The sequence below is a fragment of the Rhinatrema bivittatum genome, chromosome 7, assembly GCF_901001135.1.
Source record: "Rhinatrema bivittatum chromosome 7, aRhiBiv1.1, whole genome shotgun sequence".
In the NCBI taxonomy this organism is placed as follows: Eukaryota; Metazoa; Chordata; class Amphibia; order Gymnophiona; family Rhinatrematidae; genus Rhinatrema; species Rhinatrema bivittatum.
Genome location: NC_042621.1, coordinates 183,828,380 through 183,850,200, shown reverse-complemented (window position 1 = coordinate 183,850,200; position 21,821 = coordinate 183,828,380). Strand labels below are relative to the sequence as shown.

General features: G+C 42.3%; 1 protein-coding gene across 1 annotated transcript in view; it reads right to left on the bottom strand.

The window, feature by feature from the left end:
• Positions 1-1,756: 1,756 nt before the first annotated feature.
• Positions 1,757-21,821, bottom strand: part of CXCL12 (C-X-C motif chemokine ligand 12) — a 178,484-nt gene continuing 158,419 nt past the window's right edge. Inside the window, exons 4-5 of the mRNA XM_029609615.1 lie at positions 2,358-2,419; positions 1,757-1,786 (exon numbers count right to left, since the gene is read on the bottom strand). Coding sequence (XP_029465475.1) covers positions 2,359-2,419 — 61 coding nt within the window. The 3' untranslated portion in view covers positions 1,757-1,786; position 2,358. The remainder of the gene's footprint in view (positions 1,787-2,357; positions 2,420-21,821) is intronic.

The window sequence follows — 21,821 nt, the reverse complement described above, 5'->3', positions numbered from 1 at the left end:
GTACCGAGGCAAACTTTCAGTCTTAGGCCATCCCCTCCTCTAAGATTTTGATAATTAAACTCAACAATCATAATGAACCCATCACCATCCCTTGCAGAACAGGACTGTAAAAAACACATAATCCCATGAAACAGAACCTCAAGAGTGAAAAAATAAAATACAATATCTCAAAAATTCACTCTGTTCTTAAATATTGTTCATTTATCTCATGAGAAAAAAAAAAGACTAAGGGAGTTCAAACTGCTATTACCTGTAAGTTCTTTATACGAACAAATCTAAACTGCTATATTATTCAATAAGTTTTCATAAGGACAATGACAAAGGGAGCCTTGTAAACATGACCTTGTTACTCTGCTATTATCAATTTTGAATACTTACCAAATGTTTTTGTTGTACTCTATTATTATTTTTCTTTTTCTTATATGCCCCTAGTATAGATGCTGTTTTCAAAATACTGGTCAATGATGGGCTTGGGACTAAACTAAAAGACACAGACGTTTCATGAGAGAAGTATGGATAATTTTATTTGCATTCACAAAAAAAGGATACAATTTATTTTGATTGCGTTCTGTAAAAAAAAAGACATTTGACCTGTGATTATAACAGTGACACACAAGGCAGATATAAGTCATGCTTTTCAGTGTGTAATTTGCATCGTGATATGAGGCCTGAATAATATTTAAGTAGAAAGTATTATTTGTGGCTGAAGAATCAGAGTGAATTATTGGGATATTAAAACACGTTATTGGACATAAAGAAGACAATATTTAAAATACATTTACATGGGTAAAAAGGCTTATTGAAATTGCCCTTCCTATAAGCTTCTAAAAGTACACACCATTCCCTTTGACAATTGGTGCAAAGACTGTGGGTAAAAGTATTTGCGATCTTGAACAAAAGATGTACAATTTTTAAAATTATCCCCAACTTTGTTTAGTATGTGAGTATATAAATAGTTAGAGACCCCCTAGGGCTCCACCAGATGGCCATAGATCCCTATCCTTGGGTTATAGAGGGACAAATCATTCCCAACAGCGCCCTCTTAGAGAATTGTTGAGGTAGTTAGTTCCCAGTCCAGAAGAGGGAGCTAGGTCAGTGTATAGTGTGGTCATTTTGGTTTGGATTTTGTAGAGTGGTGTGCTGTTTTATTACCCCCTGATTTGAGTTAGTCTTCCAAGCTGTTTTTGGAAGTGTGATTTCTTTCAATGCAACCCTGGCATATTAAGATTGGCTTCCAAGTTTTGGTAAATAGACTTTTGAGTGATATTTTCAGAGTTTGGATTTTTGTTCTGAGGTGAGACTCTGACTTCTAGAGTAAAGACATCCCTGGGTCTGGTGGCCAGGGGAATGATAATCTCCTGGACCCCTTTCACTACCAATGAGGGAGCACCTGTGACCCATCATCTCAGAGGAAGGTTTTTGGACTTTGAAAGCATTTTCCCCATTTGATTTGTGAGGAAGTAGTTTAGTACCACCCTTCCTCTCTCTGAAGCTGTGCTGTAATAGCCTGGTTTCTTCTATCAACAAACCTTTCCTCAAGAGAGGTCACATCAGAAAGAGTCTGCGGTATGAAGGACAGAGAGAGGAGGCACGATCTTTGGAGACCTGGGATCACCACCCTTGGGTGCACAGGACACAGGCTGGGGTTTTGAAGAACTGGACTCTTATGGACCTCAGGCACAATTTTTTCAGGTTTAATGGGATCCCAATCACACTTAGGATTTCCCTGCACAACTAGGAAAACTTAGTTACTTACTGCAGGAGAGGTAAGCTCTATCCCAGGAGCCTGAGAAAATGACACATGTTCACAGAGAGAGAGAGAGCAAAGAAGTTTAGTATAAAAAAAAACAGTGTGAGTACAGATGTAATTTCGAGCCCTATATCTACCTGATTGAACATTTAATTATTCTGAAGAAATCACAGTTAACTTTAATTTTGAACACTCAGTTTTTGTCTTGTCTGGTCCCTGAAACACCATCGGTGAGAAGGCACCGATGGTGCATAGAAAGGAGGAATTCCACTAAACTGCATAGGACTTGAAGGTCATCCTTCCCCCCAATAGAAAAGAATCCACTCCTTGAGACAAAACGATTTGTGAAAGTGACAGCTGGAGTTAGCCCTAAGAGTTACAAATTCTTTTATGGCCCCATTAGGATTCATCCCATCCACTGAAATAGGATTACAGATAAATAGATAGATAGATAGATAGATATAGATGCACATGTGTATGTCAATACAAATATGCAGAAATCATGTTATAGTGTCAGATAAAAGTGTTATCTGTGATTTTTGGACATAGACTGCAAAAAAAAAAATCAAGAAATAGATACAATTTATAAATTAAAAAAAATTCATACTTCATTGGCTGAAGATAGTCTCTGAGAAGAATCGCTGACTGGACTGATCTGGGATGTTTCCTCTTCTCACCATACAAAAAAAATTCAAATTATGTCATCTTAGTAACATGACACAACTCCTTCAATTATATGGCATTTGAAGTAACACAAAACCTTTTAAAACAAAGTCACTCAGAACCTATACAGCAAATCCATTTCAAAACAGCATCAGTGTTCAGAATTCAAACAACTTTACCTATGAAAAGGAAACAATGCAAATGTTATAATCAAGCCCTAGAAAAGCAATATTATTCTTCCTAGCAGGAAGAAGGAGTGGCCTAGTGGTGGTTTGAGTAATGGGCTGAGAGCCATGGAAACCACTTGCCTCACTGACGATCCTGAGCAAATTGCTTTATCCCTCATTGCCTCAGGAACCCATCAAGAGTGTAAGGATTTGGGGGCCATGGACTTATTGTACCTGAATTCTAAAAATACTGTAACCTTGAGTATTATTTGAAAAGTCAGACTAAAAATCAAAATTTAATATTAGTAATGCACATCCTGCTGGGAAAACAGAGTACACTGGTGTACATAGAAACTACATGTTAACAGAACACCTCATGTTGATCATACACAAACACGAAAATATCCCTCACCAAATACAAGATAAATGACCACATATTATGAAGAGAAATATGCAAACAAAAATTGAACTTTTGTTCACTCCAGCTTCAGGCCTTTCTCCTCCTGCTCCCTGCAGGACTTACTCTTGTTTTCTCACAGCCATAGCTGCCCATGGCATTGGCTAATATTTTCTTGGCCATAGGTGCCATTGTCGAAGGATGTGGTAAAGCCAGTCCCACCATATACAGCTGTTAATCATGGTAGGGCCAGCGATGCAGGAGGAGTGCAAGCTTAGGGGTCCTAGCACCCCTCCTGATGCTCATTACTAGAGATGTGAATCGTGTCCTCGATCGTCTTAACGATCGATTTCGGCTGGGAGGGGGAGGAAATCGTATTGTTGCCGTTTGGGGGGGGTAAATATCGTGAAAAATCGTTAAATCGTGAGCCGGCACATTAAAACCTCCTAAAACCCACCCCCGACCCTTTAAATTAAATCTCCCACACTCCCGAACCCCCCCAAATGACTTAAATAACCTGGGTGTCCAGCGGCGGTCCAGAACGGCAGCGGTCCGGAACGGGCTCCTGCTATTGAATCTTGTTGTCTTCAGCCGGCGCCATTTTCCAAAATGGCGCCGAAAAATGGCGGCGGCCATAGAACAACACGATTCCACGGCAGGAGGTCCTTCCGGACCCCCGCTGGACTTTTGGCAAGTCTTGTGGGGGTCAGGAGGCCCCCCCCAAGCTGGCCAAAAGTTCCTGGAGGTCCAGCGGGGGTCAGGGAATGATTTCCCGCCGCGAATCGTTTCCCGTACGGAAAATGGCGCCGGCAGGAGATCGACTGCAGGAGGTCGTTCAGCGAGGGTTCCGGCGCCTATCTCTGAGCCAGTGCATAATCTGGCCCTGCAGTAGTTCCTTCCCCACATGAGTTTCCTAGGAAACCAATGCTGAAAGTGTAGGTGAGGCCACAGCAGGGTCTGATCATATGTTGCCATCAAGTCAAGCATCACATTCATTTTTTTTTCTTCCTGTTTCTTTGGCTGTTGGAAGTTAGAAATTAACTAGGCAGGAAAGTAGGCAGGAAAGTAGTTAATGAGAGATTTCAAATAATAAATGAATAAATTGCCAATGTGCTTGAAGCTAATTGTATCCCAGTTAAATGAGAAGCTGGGGATCCCAGTGTTTTACATGTGTGATCTTTGAGCACTTCTCTGGGAACAGTGGGCGCCCAGACTGTGGAGTCACACTGTCCCCAGGAAAATTCTCAGGAAATAGTTTTGTGGGCAGGATATTTGTCCAAAAGCAAGCAGCACTCTAGTTGATGCAGGGTGGTTACCAGGAGAGTGGCATATGCAGACTTACAGAGTGCCTACTAGGATCCTCAGGTAACCATGGGTTCAAGCCATGGGGGAAGTACAAAGATGTTATGTGACAGGGTCTAATTGTAGCTTATTTGAGAGCTTGAAGAAGAATGTCTGTTTGAAAATAAGTTTTTATTATTGATTTGAAAATCTTAGCCCTAGTTTCTCTATTCAAACATACCAAACTTGAAGGACTTGGATTTAACACCAAGGAGCCTAGGGTCTTCGTGCCACCGTTTGTGCTGCTTTTCTCTTCACAGTACCTTGGGGTGTCAATGCCATTGCTGTTGGTGCCCTCTGCCCCTCTTTTGGTGCCTTGGGCTTTTTATGCCACAGATTGTGGTGCTTTTCCCCTTTCATAGTGCATTGAGGTGTTTGTGTAACTGTTTGGCTACTTTGTCCCTCTTTTGGTGCCTTTGGGTCTTAATGCCACTGTTATATAGAAACTTAGAAACATAGAAATGATGGCAGAAAAGGACCAAATGGTCCATCTAGTCTATCCAGTAAGCTTATGGCAGTATCTGCTGCGCTGTGCAGGTCACCCCATGCTTATCAGTTTCCCAGACCGTAAAAATCAGGGCCTTCGTTGGCTGCCGTCTAAATCCAATTCCCTGAAACACCTTGCCATTGAAGCAGAGAGCAGTGTTTGAGTTGCATAAAAGTATCAGGCTTATTGGTTTAGTGTAGTAAGCAAATTACCCCATACTTATTTGTTTCCCCAGACCATAAAAGTTGGGGCCCTCGATGGTTGCTGTATGAATCCAATTCTACTTTCCCCCTGCCATTGAAGCAGAGAGCAATGTTTGAGCTGCATCAAAGCATCAGGCTTATTGGTTTAACGTAGTAACCACCGTATCAGCAGGTTACCCCCTCTTCTTCATTTCCATCCTTTAGCTTTTAGGGATCCATAGTATTTATCCCATGCCCTTTTGAATTCTTTCACTGTTTGGCTTTCACCGCCTCCTCTTGAAGGTATTCCAAGCATCCACTACCTTCTCTGTGAAGAAATATTTTCAGACGTTAGTTCTGAGTCATCCTCCCTGGAGTTTCATTTCATAACTCCTAGTTCTACTGATTTCTTTCCAGTGTAAAAGGTTTGATGTTTTACATCATTAAAACCTTTCAGGTATCTGAAGGTCTGTATCATATCACCCCTGTGCCTCCCCTCTTCCAGGGTATACATATTCATATCCTTTAGTCTCTTCTCATAGGGCATCCCAACAGAGAGGTTCCAATAAAAGCAAACGTAGTCCATGTGCCTATATGTAAATAAACACTGAAGCTAATGATTTCTGAATTATCCCTAACAACTGAAAAGCAGGTTGTTAATACAAACAAAAAAACACACTTTGAAATGTCTGCATGCCAATGCCAGAAGCCTAAGAAATAAGATGGGAGAGTTAGAGTGTATAGCAGCAAATGATGAGATTGACATAATTATCATCACAGAGACTTGGTGGAAGGAGGATAACCAATGGGACAGTGCCCTATCAGGGTACAAATTATATCGCAATGATAGGGAGGATCAACTTGGTGGAGGTGTGGCACTTTATATACAGGAGAGTATAGAGTCCAACAGGATAAAAATCATACAAGAGACTAAATGCTCAGTAGAATCTATATGGGTAGGAATCCCATGTGTGTCGGATAAGAGTATAGTGATAGGAGTATACTACCTAGGGATGTGAATCGTTTTAGGACGATTAAAATTATCGTCCGATAATTTTAATATCGTCTTAAACCGTTATGGAACACAATACAATAGAGATTCTAACGATTTATCGTTATAAATCGTTAGAATCGTGAGCCGGCACACTAAAACCCCCTAAAACCCACCCCCGACCCTTTAAATTAAATCCCCCACCCTCCCGAACCCCCCCCCAAATGAGTTAAATAACCTGCGGGTCCAGCGGCGGTCCGGAACGGCAGCGGTCCGGAACGGGCTCCTGCTCCTGAATCTTGTTGTCTTCAGCCGGCGCCATTTTCCAAAATGGCGCCGAAAAATGGCGGCGGCCATAGACGAACACGATTGGACGGCAGGAGGTCCTTCCGGACCCCCGCTGGACTTTTGGCAAGTCTCGTGGGGGTCAGGAGGCCCCCCACAAGCTGGCCAAAAGTTCCTGGAGGTCCAGCGGGGGTCAGGGAGCGATTTCCCGCCGCGAATCGTTTTCGTACGGAAAATGGCGCCGGCAGGAGATCGACTGCAGGAGGTCGTTCAGCGAGGCGCCGGAACCCTCGCTGAACGACCTCCTCCAGTCGATCTCCTGCCGGCGCCATTTTCCGTACGAAAACGATTCGCGGCGGGAAATCGCTCCCTGACCCCTGCTGGACCTCCAGGAACTTTTGGCCAGCTTGTGGGGGGCCTCCTGACCCCCACGAGACTTGCCAAAAGTCCAGCGGGGGTCCGGAAGGACCTCCTGCCGTCCAATCGTGTTCGTCTATGGCCGCCGCCATTTTTCGGCGCCATTTATCCAAAGCAAGAAATCTGTGAGGGAGTCGGTTGGACCATTAGATGACCGAGGGGTTAAAGAGGCTCATAGGTAAGATAAGGCCATTGTAGAAAGACTAAATGAATTTTTTGCTTCCGTGTTTACTAATGAGGATGTTGGGGAGATACCAGTTCCGGAGATGGTTTTCAGGGGTGATGAGTCAAACGAACTGAACCAAATCACTGTGAACCTGGAAGATGAAGTAGGCCAGATTGACAAACTAAAGAGTAGCAAATCACCTGGACCAGATGGTATGCATGCTAGGGTACTGAAGGAACTAAAAAAATGAAATTTCTGATCTATTAGTTAAAATTTGTAATCTATCATTAAAATCATCCATTGCACCTGAAGACTGGAGGGTAGACAATGTAACCCCAATATTTAAAAAGGGCTCCAGGAGCGATCCGGGAAACTATAGACCAGTGAGCCTGACTTCAGTGCCAGGAAAAACAGTGGAAACTATTCTCAAGATCAAAATCGTAGAGCATATAGAAAGACATGGTTTATTTAATGGAACACAGTCAACATGGATTTACCCAAGGGAAGTCTTGCCTAACAAATCTGCTTCATTTTTTTGAAGAGGTTAATAAACATGTGGATAAAGGTGAAGGGGTAGATATAGTGTATTTGGATTTTCAAAAGGCATTTGACAAAATCCCTCATGAGAGGCTTCTAAGAAAACTAAAAAGTCATGGGATAGGAGGCGATGTCCATTCGTGGATTACAAACTGGTTAAAATACAGGAAACAGAGATTAGGATTAAATGGTCAATTTTCTCAGTGGAAAAGGGTTAACAGTGGAGTGCCTCAGGGATCTGTACTTGGATCGGTGCTTTTCAATATATTTATAAATGATCTGGAAAGGAATATGACGAGTGAGGTTATCAAATTTGTAGATGATACAAAATTATTCAGAGTAGTTAAATCACAAGCGGATTGTGATACATTACAGGAGGACCTTGCAAGACTGGAAGATTAGGCATCCAAATGGCAGATGAAACTTAATGTGGACAAGTGCAAGGTGTTGCATATAGGGAAAAATAACCCTTGCTGTAGTTACACTATGTTAGGTTCCATATTAGGAGCTACCACCCAGGAACAAGATCTATGCATCATAGTGGATAATACTTTAAAATCGTCGGCTCAGTGTGCTGCCGCAGTCAAAAAAGCAAACAGAATGTTAGGAATTATTAGGAACAGAATGGTTAATAAAACAGAAAACATCATAATGCCTCTATATCGCTCAATGGTGAGACCGCACCTTGAATACTGTGTACAATTCTGGTCGCAGCATCTCAAAAAAGATATAGTTGCGATGGAGAAGGTACAGAGAAGGGCAACCAAAATGATAAAGGGTATGGAACAGCTCCCCTATGAGGAAAGGCTGAAGAGGTTAGGGCTGTTCAGCTTGGAGAAGAGACAGCTGAGGGGGGATATGATAGAGGTCTTTAAGATCATGAGAGGTCTTGAACGAGTAGATGTGAATCGGTTATTTACATTTTCAAATAATAGAAGGAGTATGGGGCATTCCATGAAGTTAGCAAGTAGCACATTTAAGACAAATCTGAGATAATTATTTTTCACTCAACGCACAATAAAGCTATGGAATTTGTTGCCAGAGGATGTTGTTAGTGCAGTTAGTGTAGCTGGGTTCAAAAAAGGTTTGGATAAGTTCTTGGAAGAGAAGTCCATTAACTGCTATTGTTTACTTAGGGAATAGCCACTGCTATTAATTGCATGAGTAGCATGGGATCTTCTTAGTGTTTGGGTAATTGCCAGGTTCTTGTGGCCTGGTTTGGCCTCTGTTGGAAACAGGATGCTGGGCTTGATGGACCCTTGGTCTGACCCAGCATGGCAATTTATTTTGTTCTTATGTTTTCTGATACTCAGCCCACACCATTTTGGTAGCCTTTCTCTGGACTGCCTCCATCCTTTCTCTATCTTTTTTGAGAAAAGGGCTCCAGAACTGAACCCAGTACTCCAGGTGAGGCCTCACCTAGGACCTGTACAAAGGTATCACCATCTCCATTTTTACTGATTATTCTGTTGGTGCCCATTGCTCTTGAATTTTTATGCCACTATGAGTGCTACTTTGCCCCTCTCATGGTACTTTGATGTGCTCATGCCACTGTTTGTGCCACTTTGTCTTTCTTATGATGCCAAGGAGTTTCATGTCACTGATGATGCTGTTTTGCCCTTCCTAAGAACTTAAGAAATGCCATTCTGGGTCAGACCCAGGTCCAACAAGCCCTGTCTCCTGTCTCTGACAGTGACCATTCTAAGTCACAAGTACCCAGTGTAGGTACTTCAAGGATTAGCAATGGCTTTCCTTAGTTTACTTGGCCAATAATGTTTTATGCCCCTCTCACAGTACGTTGGGTGTTCATGCCACTCTTTGTGCCACGTTCTCCTATGCTTGGTGTCTTAGAATATTGTATCTTATGCTAATGCCTGCCTGCAAATTTCATAATACATGGATGTAAAACAACCTTATAGTCCAAAATAGGATGCATTTCTCCAATAATTTTAAAGCTCCCTAGATATTGGGTCTTTCTAAATTTATGTTTGGTTTGAACAGAAGCACATATCACATGGTAAGTGACCATATATATTGGAAAATATTTTTTTGGCATAAGATTATAATTATTTTATTTCTTTATATTTAAGATTCATCGGAAGCATTTGAACATTTCTCCCTGACAAAACCATAGTGCTGAAACACTGGCCCAAATCAGATTTTCCTTCCCTGATCTCTCCAAGTCATCGTAGTAACATGCTTTACTGATTTCACCTTTAAAGCTAAGTATTTTTAAGTTTTGAAATTCATCTGGTCTCTTCATTCACGAGTGGAGGGAATTTTTGTCACAATTTTAAAAAAGTATTTCTAGAGAATTTTGACTAATGATTATGCACAAATATACCAACCGGTGAGCCCAGAGCTCTAAACAAATTGAGAGTCCATCAACCTGGGTAACATCAAGCTAGGTTGAGAGAAAATTGTTCAAATCTCATCTTTTTGTGAGTTTCCTCACTCCAAAGGTCATCAAATCTTCACAAGAGTGTACTGTTCTGTTCTTATGTCTCACTCTGCATGTCAAAGTGGCTCCTAACCCCTACACTACTACCTAAACCTCACTTCAAGTTACTAGGTGGGCCTCCTATAGAGGTATAAATACCTAACTACTAGAAGGGCCTTATAGCTTCTCTCGTTCTCTCTCTCCCTCTCTCTCTCTCTCTCTGCAACCATTGTGGTATTAGTGCAAAAAAGTTATTGCACTCTATGTGAAGTGCTAAGATAGCATACATTGCAATAAATAGGCTATTACCATAAAATCCACCCCTCTTCCTGTCACATGTGATAGTTTGATGAATCTAGCCCAAGTGAAAACCATTTCTGCACCTGACTTCTTTCTTTTCCCTCGATTGAAAACCTTTACCTCCTATGTAACTCTTTTGTTCTCCATCCTTGAAGACATTGAAGGGGCACATCATAAACCTGAGGAGCAATCCATGGGGCTCCTGGGTTCCTTCTGACAAGTTAGAAGGGGACAGACAATTGTTTCAGACCCCTTATGCTTTAGGCATCTTCTGGATGATTTGCCAAATAGTGCACTTTCTGCTCATGCAAGCCATAAAGATGAAAATAAAACAGCTGAATATAAAGTCACACAATTTGCAGAGTAGGAGATTTTCTTCTCTTCTATTGCTAGCAAGTTGCTCTTCAGAGATACATCCACTCAAGAACTTCCCCTGTTTTAGTACCATTGGAAGGCTGCAGATATCTTCTCCTCAGATAAACAAACTGAAAATTCCCTGGGAATACTAGACTCCTGAACAAACCTGGCAGTCCTCTTACTGACTCCAGAAGTATATCCACTTCTTGGTATAGAATTGGAAATGTACATTTCAGACAATAACTTTTATAATTACTCCCCTCTACATGAGTTCTGGGTTCTCTTCCATTCAGGATTCTTCTAGACCCCAAGGCAACTCCCAAGGCCTGGGAACTCCACCCTTGAATCCCAGCAACTTCATAGGATTGGAGGTAGAAGAGATGTGAATGAGAAATCTTTTGGGTTTCACTCTTGCATAAAAACAGAACTCCCTCCAAGACATCTCCGATTGGGGAGTGTCTACTGACTTCCTTCCTTCTCTGTACTAAATCACTGACCAGTACCTGTGAAGAAGATAAATAATAAGGGACTGGGCACATTTAGAACCCCCTTATACCTAAATTATCATGCAAAATCAAGGTTTATTCTTTAACAGTTAAAATGTTCTGCTTGTTAAAATTTGGTTGTAAATGTATATGCTCTGGGCATAAAAATTAAAGGAGAGTTACCCTTGGTCTGAACCTGGCTCAATAATTTCTATTTTTAAAGACTTCTTTAAAACAAGGAGATGACTGAACGGACTGGTAGGGTGGAGGGATTACAGATGTATATACAGTGTGTAGAAATGCTTGTGCAGGAGCTGGGGACAGTGATCAGTAGTTGAAAGAGAACAGGGCTGGTGCTTCCATCACGCAAATTAGGTGGACACATAAAGTGCCAAGATTTTGGGAGCAGCAAAATCCTGTCAGTGTAAGGTCCAGAGGCTTGCACTACCAGAGTCAATGCCACCAAAGAAGTGAGTGCTGTGCTCTAGCCACTGGCACCGATAATAGAAAGTGCTATTCTGGAGCTGCCGCCAATAGGCAAGTTTGTGGAAGGGTAGGAGAAAGACGGGAGGTTTGCCTAGGGCGCCAAATATGCTTGCACTGACCCTGAAAGAGACTCATGCTGCAATGTGCTGTGGTGATCACAAGAAATTGTCTTTAAAAGCAGCAAGAAATGACACTGAGAGAGTTTTTTTTTCCCCCAACTGTTTCCCAGAAGTCTTCTGGCTTCAGGAACTGGAAACAAAAACTATGAGCCATCATCTGACAAACTTTTCTAGAGAATGTAAAGAAAAGAAAAATCTCCTTTACATCCTGTAGGAAATAGCTGGAGATATTGACTCAAGAAGGAGTTGGCTCAGATGTAGTCCTACCTGAGCAGTAGTACATTTATTAGGTGTGAAGAGCTTGACGAGAGACATAAAAGGCATGTATCTAGTAGAGATGTGAATCATGGTAAATAGACAACAGTAGGGTGGAGTCCAGCTATTTAGTGGAGATCATGGGGTGGTGCAACCTCATAAGTTCGGCATATACTTTTATCTGGCTGCTTCCAATATCTTTATTAAAGTTTCAAAACAGTGAATAGTGAATGAATATCTATTATTATTATTATTATTATTATTATTATTAATTCCAGATGTATGCAGCACTGTACAGATGTATGCAGCACTGTACAGAGACACAAAAGAGACCACCCCTTCTCCATGGAGCTCGCAATCTATTCAAGACAAACAGACAAGAAATACAGTGACAGGAGATGATTGGCAAACTACTGCTTTTCAGATGCTATTCACCTTCTCAAGCCCAAAATTGCCAACAGAAAATCAGCCCTAATATATTTATGTTATTAAAGTATGATATAATTTTATAAATTTGCGCACACGCGTACTTTTGTTCGCGCACCAGGCGCGAACAAGAGTACACAGGATTTCAATAGATACGCGCGTATCCATTAAAATCCGGGGTCGGTGCGCGCAAGGCTGCCCAAAATCGGCAGCCTGCGCACACCGAGCCGCGCAGCCTGCCTTCGGAGCGGCCTCGGATGGAACTTTCCTTCCACCCCCCGCACCTTCCCCTACCTAACCCACCCCCCCCCCAGCCCTATCTAACCCCCCCTACCTTTGTTGAACAAGTTATGCCTGCTCAAGGCAGGTGTAACTTTGCGCGTGCTGGGCCGGCTGCTGCGTGCCATGTTCCGGTCCAGGGGCTGGTCAGGAGGCCGCGGCCACGTCCACGTCCACGGAATGCCCCCAGATGATCCGCCGGCCACGTCACGCCCCCGACACGTCCCCCAAGAAAGCCCCGGGACTTACGCGTGTCCTGGGGCTTTGCGCGTGCCAGAAGCCTATGCAAGATAGGCTCCGTGCGCGTAGCGGGGGTTGGGGTAGGTTTTCGGGGGTTAAGCGTGTAACGTACGCACGTAACCCTCTGAAAATCTACCCCTTTATGAAAAGCAGGGGTGGGAGTTGGGGGGAATAGACTGAAGTAAGGGAAATGAGAAGATGGAAAACAGAAGATAAGTAAATCTTATCATAAAGCATTATTTTTGGTGTTTATAGGCCACCTATGTCAAAATTCTAGGTGGCATACAACATCACACGCATAATAAAATGAAAAATAAAACAACAAACAGCATTATGTCTCCAATCTGAAACCATACACTGCATCAATAAAATTTACAAAAATGCCTGCCTGAACAGGTACGTTTTTAGCATAACATTGAAAGTCTTAGTACATGTTGTAAGGCACAACTCCTGGGGAAGAAAGTTCCATAATATTCGAGCAGTCACTAAAGACGCTGTTTCTCTCATCTTTGCAAAGCGGACCTGACACATGGTGAGAACGTCCAATAGGCCATTCTGGGAAGATTGTAAAGACCATGACGTTATCCTCCTTCAAACCATGATCCACTTCCCTGAGTCAACCAATACGCTGTAGATAGCTGGGTGGGTTTTTTTCCCCAACTTATTCCCTCCCCATTCTATAAGGATCCTAGCCTCTCACCCTCCACCCTTACCACCCCTCTGGAATCTGCACCTATGAATCTGGAAGTTATTGGTTCTTCAGAAGCAGGAAAGGTACAATCTCCCTCCTCCTGCTGGCACCACTGACATTACACTGAATGATGCTGCCTGTTGCTAGGTGAGATCATTCAATGCAAGTCAGTGGCACTGGCAGAAGTGGTGCAGGGTAGAGGGGCAAAAGGCCACCTGACCATCTATTGTTAATTGGCTGATTCAGGGGAGGGGATCACGACATAGGGGAAAGGATCACAGCTTGGGGGATTGAAATGCTGGATGAATTTTAAGTATTGGGGATCAGACAGAAGAGAGGCAGGGCATTGCACCTCGGGGGAAGAGGGGCAATCACTAGTGCTTTGATTAAGGGCAGCTATCCCTGTGCTAATTTTGACTGTCTAAATTAGGGACCTAGAACAGCACGTGACACCTAAATTCTCTCCCCTGTCCTAATTTCATCTATCTGCCCACTCACTTTTTTGGTCTCTAAATTGTCATACCTTGTCAATATCTACTTCCTAATAACTGGACAGGAACAGACATCTACCCACATAGCACACAGATACACACTTAAAAGATGCAACAGAGGACACCAGAAAGGGGACAACAGTGGGTCACAGGAGGACACTACACTGCAACAAGAAGAAAAACAACAGTCACCTACCTTCAATTTACACAAACCTTTTATGCAAATCCTTCACATCTTAGTCCAGCTGTTTAACTCTCTCCTCTCAACAGTGATCCAAGGGCATCTGCAAAGTTGACTTATATCTGCCTTTACAAGCCTGGGGGCCAGAAAGCAGGACGACTTGCTTGCATGCAAAGCTGCACAAGCAGGTTACGCTGCAGCATTGACAGGGTCTGTGAGCTTAAACCCTGTCACACAGCTTTATTCATGCAGCTGTGTTTAGGGATGTGAATCGTGTCCTCGATCGTCTTAACGATCGAATTCAGCTGGGAGGGGGAGGGAATCGTATTGTTGCCGTTTGGGGGGGTAAAATATCGTGAAAAATCGTGAAAAATCGTGAAAAATCTAAAAATCTAAAAATCGCAAAACCGGCACATTAAAACCCCCTAAAACCCACCCCCGACCCTTTAAATTAAATCCCCCACCCTCCCGAACCCCCCCCAAATGAGTTAAATAACCTGCGGGTCCAGCGGCGGTCCGGAACGGCAGCGGTCCGGAACGGGCTCCTGCTCCTGAATCTTGTTGTCTTCAGCCGGCGCCATTTTCCAAAATGGCGCCGAAAAATGGCGGCGGCCATAGACGAACACGATTGGACGGCAGGAGGTCCTTCCGGACCCCCGCTGGACTTTTGGCAAGTCTCGTGGGGGTCAGGAGGCCCCCCACAAGCTGGCCAAAAGTTCCTGGAGGTCCAGCGGGGGTCAGGGAGCGATTTCCCGCCGCGAATCGTTTTCGTACGGAAAATGGCGCCGGCAGGAGATCGACTGCAGGAGGTCGTTCAGCGAGGGTTCCGGCGATAATTTTAATCGTCGTTCAGCGAGGGTCGTTCAGCGAGGGTTCATTCAGCGAGGGTCGTTCAGCGAGGGTTCCGGCGATAATTTTAATCATCCTAAAACGATTCACATCCCTAGCTGTGTTAAGATGCATGCAAGCTTAGTGAATGACACAGAAATAGTCCACTTTCATGACACATTTAAGCAGATTACATTCAGAAACAGCTGGTATTCTGGTAAGTAATTTTTATAGATTACTTGATGGGTGAAGTTTTCTTGATCTTCCATCCTGCTGTTTAAGAACTTTATTGGGCCAGTGTATTATTCCAAAACTATAGGGGAGTATGGGAATTGCAAGTTGATTGATAGTTTGTACTATCTTATGTCTTGTTGTTAAAGCACTTTTCAAAATCAATTTCAAACTCCTATGGTATTCTTTGATGATCTTTTCTCTTAGGCCTGGATTTTCTAAATTCTCAGAACTTAGAAAACTAGCGGTAATGGGGGGCGGGGGGGGGGGGAAGCAGGGGCGGGCCTGCGAAAGCCGGCAGCGATCGCATCACTGCGGTGCTATCGCTGCTGGCTTTCGCAAACCAATAGCGCCACCATGAAAGGTGGCGCTATTGCTATTGGCCGCGTTACTGACAGCGATACCTTTTCGCCGTCAGCGATGTCTTCGTGGCATCCGCCCCGGTGCCACCCCGACTCCTCCCCTTCCGGTGCGGACGCCACCCAGAACCCACCTTTGTACATTTGTCCAGACTGAATGTCAACCTTGATGTCCTTTAAGAAATTCTTCACTACTCTGAGTTATTTATTCTTCTAAATCACGATTATAGGAGCTATAATGCTTCAAGTCATTGACAAACAGTAGGTGCAATGTCTGTCTTTGGAATGAAAGTGAAATCCATGGCCCAAAGAGTTAATAAGAATATTCCGTGGATTCAAGGCCAGGCAAAAGAAGAGTGGTGCATCCTCCCTGAAATATTATTTGCTGGATTTTGATATTGATATTCATTAATATTGAGGTTCTTAACTTAGATGGCGTGCAGTCTGCCACATTTTCTTGGTAAACTTAGTATACTCAATCAATCCGGGATTCATTCTGTACATTTCAAGGAAATTTATTATTCAGGGTTGTAGGATACTATCAATCATTTTTGTAATCATTTTTCCATGCTATACTGAGGTTTCAACCTTTCTTACAGCTGGTATGATGTCTTTATTCTGCATCAACTGTTCCTTGGTTCCATATGTCTTTTTATTGCCCTTCTGCTCTATTGCCATGATGTTATCAAATTCTATGTGATTATATTTTCTAACTGGATCTATTGCAGTGAGCAGCTTGTAAATTGTCGGGAGGCATATTATTGGTCAATAATTTTTGGGGATGTTGCTTGGGTCTTCCTTGGGAAGGAGAAATATGTTTTTACCTTTGTGTTTGGAGTGGTGCCCCTTAGATGCCCTCTCAGTTGCTGACAATGCTGGCAGAAACGGGAGGCAGGGCATGGCTGAAATGGAGCCTTGTTGCTGGCTTTACTGGGGAGGGGGGTTACGTTTGTTTTTTTAAACCTTTTTCTTCTTTTCTACCCCTGCCATAGCCTGAACAAATGCTGGATCTCACAGCAGGAGCCATAGGCAAGAGAGTAAGGCTGGAGTGGAAACGAATGGAAGCATTGCTGATTGGCTCCCACTGCAAGTATGAAAGGAATGTAAGTGGTGACTGCAAAGTGCACTGTGACTTAGGAAGTAAGAGCTGTGATGGTGCCATGGAGGCTTCTGCTGCAGGATCTGGCAGAGTAGAAAGGAGAAGCAGTTGAAAGTGGTTGGGAGCATTCAGGGAGGCTCGTGGCACTGTGATAGCATCCAGGAAGGTTTCTCAATCCCACAGCAAACCTAGAATTGATGGGAATTGCTCAGGATAAGGGCAGTTGCTACACAAACCATCCTGGGCTGAAATATAGCCTGGGAGGTCAGTGTTTCTGGAGCAGGAGGATATATTAAAAGGGGGCACTTTTTCAGTGTGAAATATGCTAAAAGGAGGCTCAAACTGGCACAAGGACAGTGAATTGAGCAAGGCAGACAGTTAGTGGTCTTCAATTGGTACTTGAAGAGGACAGAAGTAAACTGAGTTACTGCTGGGGCAAATGCATGTGAATGAGGCTATTAGCTATTCACTCCGCATGCAAAAAAACAATGTTCATCCTCCTACTTAATATCATTGCAATATGAAGTAGGAGTAACAAAATCTTTAAAAAACTTAAAAAAAAATGTTTTTTTAAACGCTGATGGTCGGGTTCAGGAAACAGACCCTCAGTTTAAAAGTGTCCATTTCTTGAACCCCTGGCTGTGTGCCATTTAGGAAAACAGACGCCGATAAATAAGGCATCTGTTTTCCTAACCAGCAGATGGCCAACCGCTCGCGGGCTCCCATTCTGAAGGAGGCACTAGGGGCGTGCAAGTGACCCTAGTGCCTCCTTGATAACGTGACCCCTAATTTAAATATTGCATGGCACCCCCAGGAGGGATGCCTGTGGGCACTTTATGAAAGTGGGTGCTGAGTGTTCAGCACCCACTTTCAGTGCACATATCGGCCCCCTTTTTTAAGAAAACCATACTAATTGATTTGTATCATATGTATTCTGACAGGGACTGAGGCAAAGAGCTGTCCAGGGTTCTGAGACCAATTTTATAGGTTGATATGTGTGAAATTTGATATTGAGGGGAGAAAAAATAATTTACATATAAAATATGAAATTGATCGATCTCTTGAACATAAAGGTTCCATGGATTTTAGGAGTCCCTTACTCCATCTAAAAAGAATATTTATGCAGCTTGAATCCTTCAAATCATTTAAATTTGCAATGACCTCTGGCCTACATCTCTTCTGCTGGTAATTGGGGTGTGCTGCTTCCTTCAGGTGTCCGTGCAGAACGTAGTGAACCCAGTCCCCCTGCTTCCTCTATTCAGCTATTCCACATACATTTCTGGTTAATTACTGGCTTTGGGTATCACTGCCCTTCCCTTTTACATTATTTGAAAGGCAAAAGTGACTGCAAAATTCCAGTCCATGGAGCAGTATTTGCACTTACACTTAAATGAGTAACATACTGACAGTGTGGGAAACACTTGGGCCTGCTTGCTGCTCCCCTTCCCCACTTTCCCCTTTCAATACATGTCTCTCCTGATCATTTCTCATGTCTTAACTCTCTTCGGAGGGGCTTTTGCCAGATCTTGAAAATGATACTACCAGAAGGAAGAAAGATCTGAGCTACCACCAGGAGAGAAGCAGGGCAGTGATTGTCCTTATGGCTATCCTGCTTGCAGACATTTCCATGCTGACAGGAACTGCAATGCTGAAAGTAGGAAACGGGCAGCATTGGCCTGACTGGCTCCATATCCTGTGACTTGCTGGGCCCCCCACTGATGTCAACCTAGCTCAGGGGCTTGAAAATGAGACAGCTGCCACTGGAGGTGAGGTATCATGATGGGTTGCCTCAAAAGGGACAATCCAAAGAGGGTGGCCCTTAGGGACTCTGGATGGAGCAACTGAAAGGGTTATTTATGTAATTGGGTTGGATTGGGGTTGAGAGACTTGTTCTCTAGAGTCCCTCAGTTGGGTAAGTTTGAGATGGTAGGAATAATGTATTTATTTATTTATTTATGGGCATTTGATATTTCACCTTAAATTTGTTTCAAGGCATATTACAATAAATTTAAATAAACAAAGGCATTTGAACTGTTACAATCCATCAGAATGTGCAATTAGAGTAGCATTGAATTCCAGTTTGGGAAACCTAGTTGTGACTAGTTTAAGACCCAGTGATGTCACTATGTATGAGGATTATTATATTGTATTTATTATGTATCTTATATGTTAATTTTGTATTTATATTTCTTTTATGATTTATATATTGCATTTTTGTAATTTTTTTGATTGTAAGTTAATTTGCTAGACTATAAATGTGGGATATTAAGTGTAAATAGAAAAAAAATAGAAATCTCTCATTATTGGCTCAAGCAATTTGCAAAACCTGTGCAGAGTACAAGTGATGTCCTGTTTGGGCCTACTTTCCTGAAAGGCTAATATCTGACACCTCTTAAGAACTCAAGAGAGCTGAAGGAATCCACACAACCTCTAAAATGATTTTGCAAACAGTATTAATACTTCAGGTCATGGGACTAATTCTTGAATATTTTCAGGTTTGAATGGGAGGAACAAGCATATGTGTATCTTTTTACACTCATCCATTCTGTATCCTATAATGAAGAAATTTCCTGGAGCTGAACAGAGAGGGAGTTATCCATATTGCTGCAGTATACATTATGGTGGGCATTTTAAAAATGTACTATAGTGTCTTCCAGGAATGGAATACTCACTATATCAATAGTAAGGCCCTTACTGAGCAGGTGAATAGTGAAGATGAAGATGGCAGAAGAGCAGTAAAGTACATCCTAGCCTCCTTAAAGGCTAGCCTCTCACTTCTATGAGCTTGTCTTTTACCTGCTGTATTAACATCAGTGAGGCAAGCTTATCACAGCTGGACAGGGCACCAGCATCCTGCAAAATAAGGAATAATAAAGGAAAGTATAACAATTCATTTAACAATTTAAAATAGGTAGTTCCTCTGTGTGATTGCCATAAAAACTAAGGGTACTTGTTTTGAGAAGGCAAGAGTAAACTGTGATATTGATTTAAATAAATGTTAACTAATGTATTGTTAAAAAGAAATAAAGGCTGAAAGGTTCACTCTGGATAACTAATTGCAGTGTTAAGTAATAGTAGGAGTAGTAGGAGTAGAAGTAGGCCAGGTACATTTACATAAAGCGTGCACAGAGATAAATGATTCCAAACTGCTCATTTCAACTGCTAGGCAAATTGATACAATTAAAAACACACTTTGAATTGTCTGTATCAAAATGCCAGAGGTCTAAAATAAGATTGAAATGTTGGAATGTATGGCACTAAACAAAGATGTAGACATTTTAGGCATCTCAGAGGCCTGGTGGAAGGAAAATAACCAATGGGGAAACTGTGATAACAGGGTATACATTATTTTGGAATGATAGCTCAGGTCAAATTGGTGGAGGATTGGGGCCATATGTTAAAGATGGCATAGAATCAAATAGTATAAAAGTCCTGCAAGCACAAAATGCATTGTGGAATCTCTATGGATAGAAATTCTATGTGTGATTGAGAAGAAAATAGTGGTGGGGGGTATTCTACCATCCATCAGGTCAGATTGAAGAGCCAGACAGTGAACCTAACAGAAATAAGGAAAGCTAACAAATTTGACTACTCAATAATAATGGTAGATTTCAATTACTTCAATATTGACTGAGTGAATGTTTTTCTGGGACATGCTGGGAAGGAAAGTTTATTGATGCTATAAACGACTCTTTCATGGAGCAGCTGATTCTGGAGCTGATGAAAGAGAGGACTATTCTAGATCTAATCTTCACTTGACACAGGTCCTAGTGCATGAGGTAATGGTAGTGGGGCCACTTGGTATGAGTGATCACAATTAAATTTAACATAATCACTGAAGGGAGGACATTAAGAAAGAAAAGCTGCAGCAGTAGTAATTAACTTTAAAAAGGGACACTATAATAGAATGAGGAAATTAGAAAATACTAAAAGGAGCATTTGCAAAGATTCCATGTGGGGGGGAGGAGGGAGGGAGGGAGAGAGAGAGAGAGAGGGAGAGAGAGAGAGACTAGTTAAGTAGTTAAGGAGGGCACCTGATAGGTCGAGGTGAGGTGTTAGTGGTTGTATAGGGTTTAGGGGCCAGTTTTGCATGTAGAGTGAGACGTACGAACAGCACAGTACACCTTGGTGAAGATTTGGCGTCATTTGGAGTGAGGAAAGTCTCAAAAGGACAACATTTCTACTATGTTCTCTTACCCTAGCTTGATGGACTCTATGGGAACCATCAAGCTTGGGTGAGAGAACATGGTACAAAATTTCAGGGTGAGTGTGAGGGTGTTGATTCAGAGGAACTGAATCAAATCTCAGTGAACCAGGAAGCTGTAACAAAGAAAAATGACAACTAAAGAGAAGCAATCACCAGAATCAGATGGCATACATCCCAGTGTTCTGAAAGAATTCAAAATTAAAATTCAGACTTATTACTAGTAAACTCTAACTTCTCATTCCAATCAGCTATGGTACCTGAAAATGGGAGAGTGGCCAATGGAATGCCCATTTTTAAAAAGGGCTCTCGATATTATAGATCAGGGATCCTGAAATCAGTACCAGACAAAATGGTAGTAGCTATTCTGAAAAACATAATTCTGACTATCTAGATAGACATGATCTAATGGGGCAGAGCCAACATGGATTTAGCAAAGGCATGTCTTGTCTTACAAACCTCTTAGAAGTTTTTAGAAGTGGTGAACAAAAGTGAGTCAGTTGATGTAGTGTATCTGAATTTTCAGAAAGTGTTTAACAAAGTGCCTCATGAGAGACTCAGGAAATTAAAATTCAATAGGAGGCAATATCTTATAATGCATTGGTTACTGCTAAAAGGATAGAGGACAGAGAAGAAAACCGAATGATCATTTCTCCAAGTGGGGAAAAGTAAATAATGGAGTGCTACAAAAGTCTTTACTGGGAATGGGGATTTTTAATAAATTTATAAATGATCTGGAAAATAAAGTGATGAGTGAGGTGATCAAATTTGCAGATGACACCAAATTGTTCAAAGTGAGGAGCAAGATGAGAATGAGATGAAATTTAATGTGGACAAAATGATACATACAGGGAATAATAATTGAAACTATATGTATATGATGCTGAGTTCCAAATTAGATGCCATCACCCAGGAAAAAGATCTTGGAATTATTGTGGATAATACTTTGAAATCCTCAGGTCAGTGC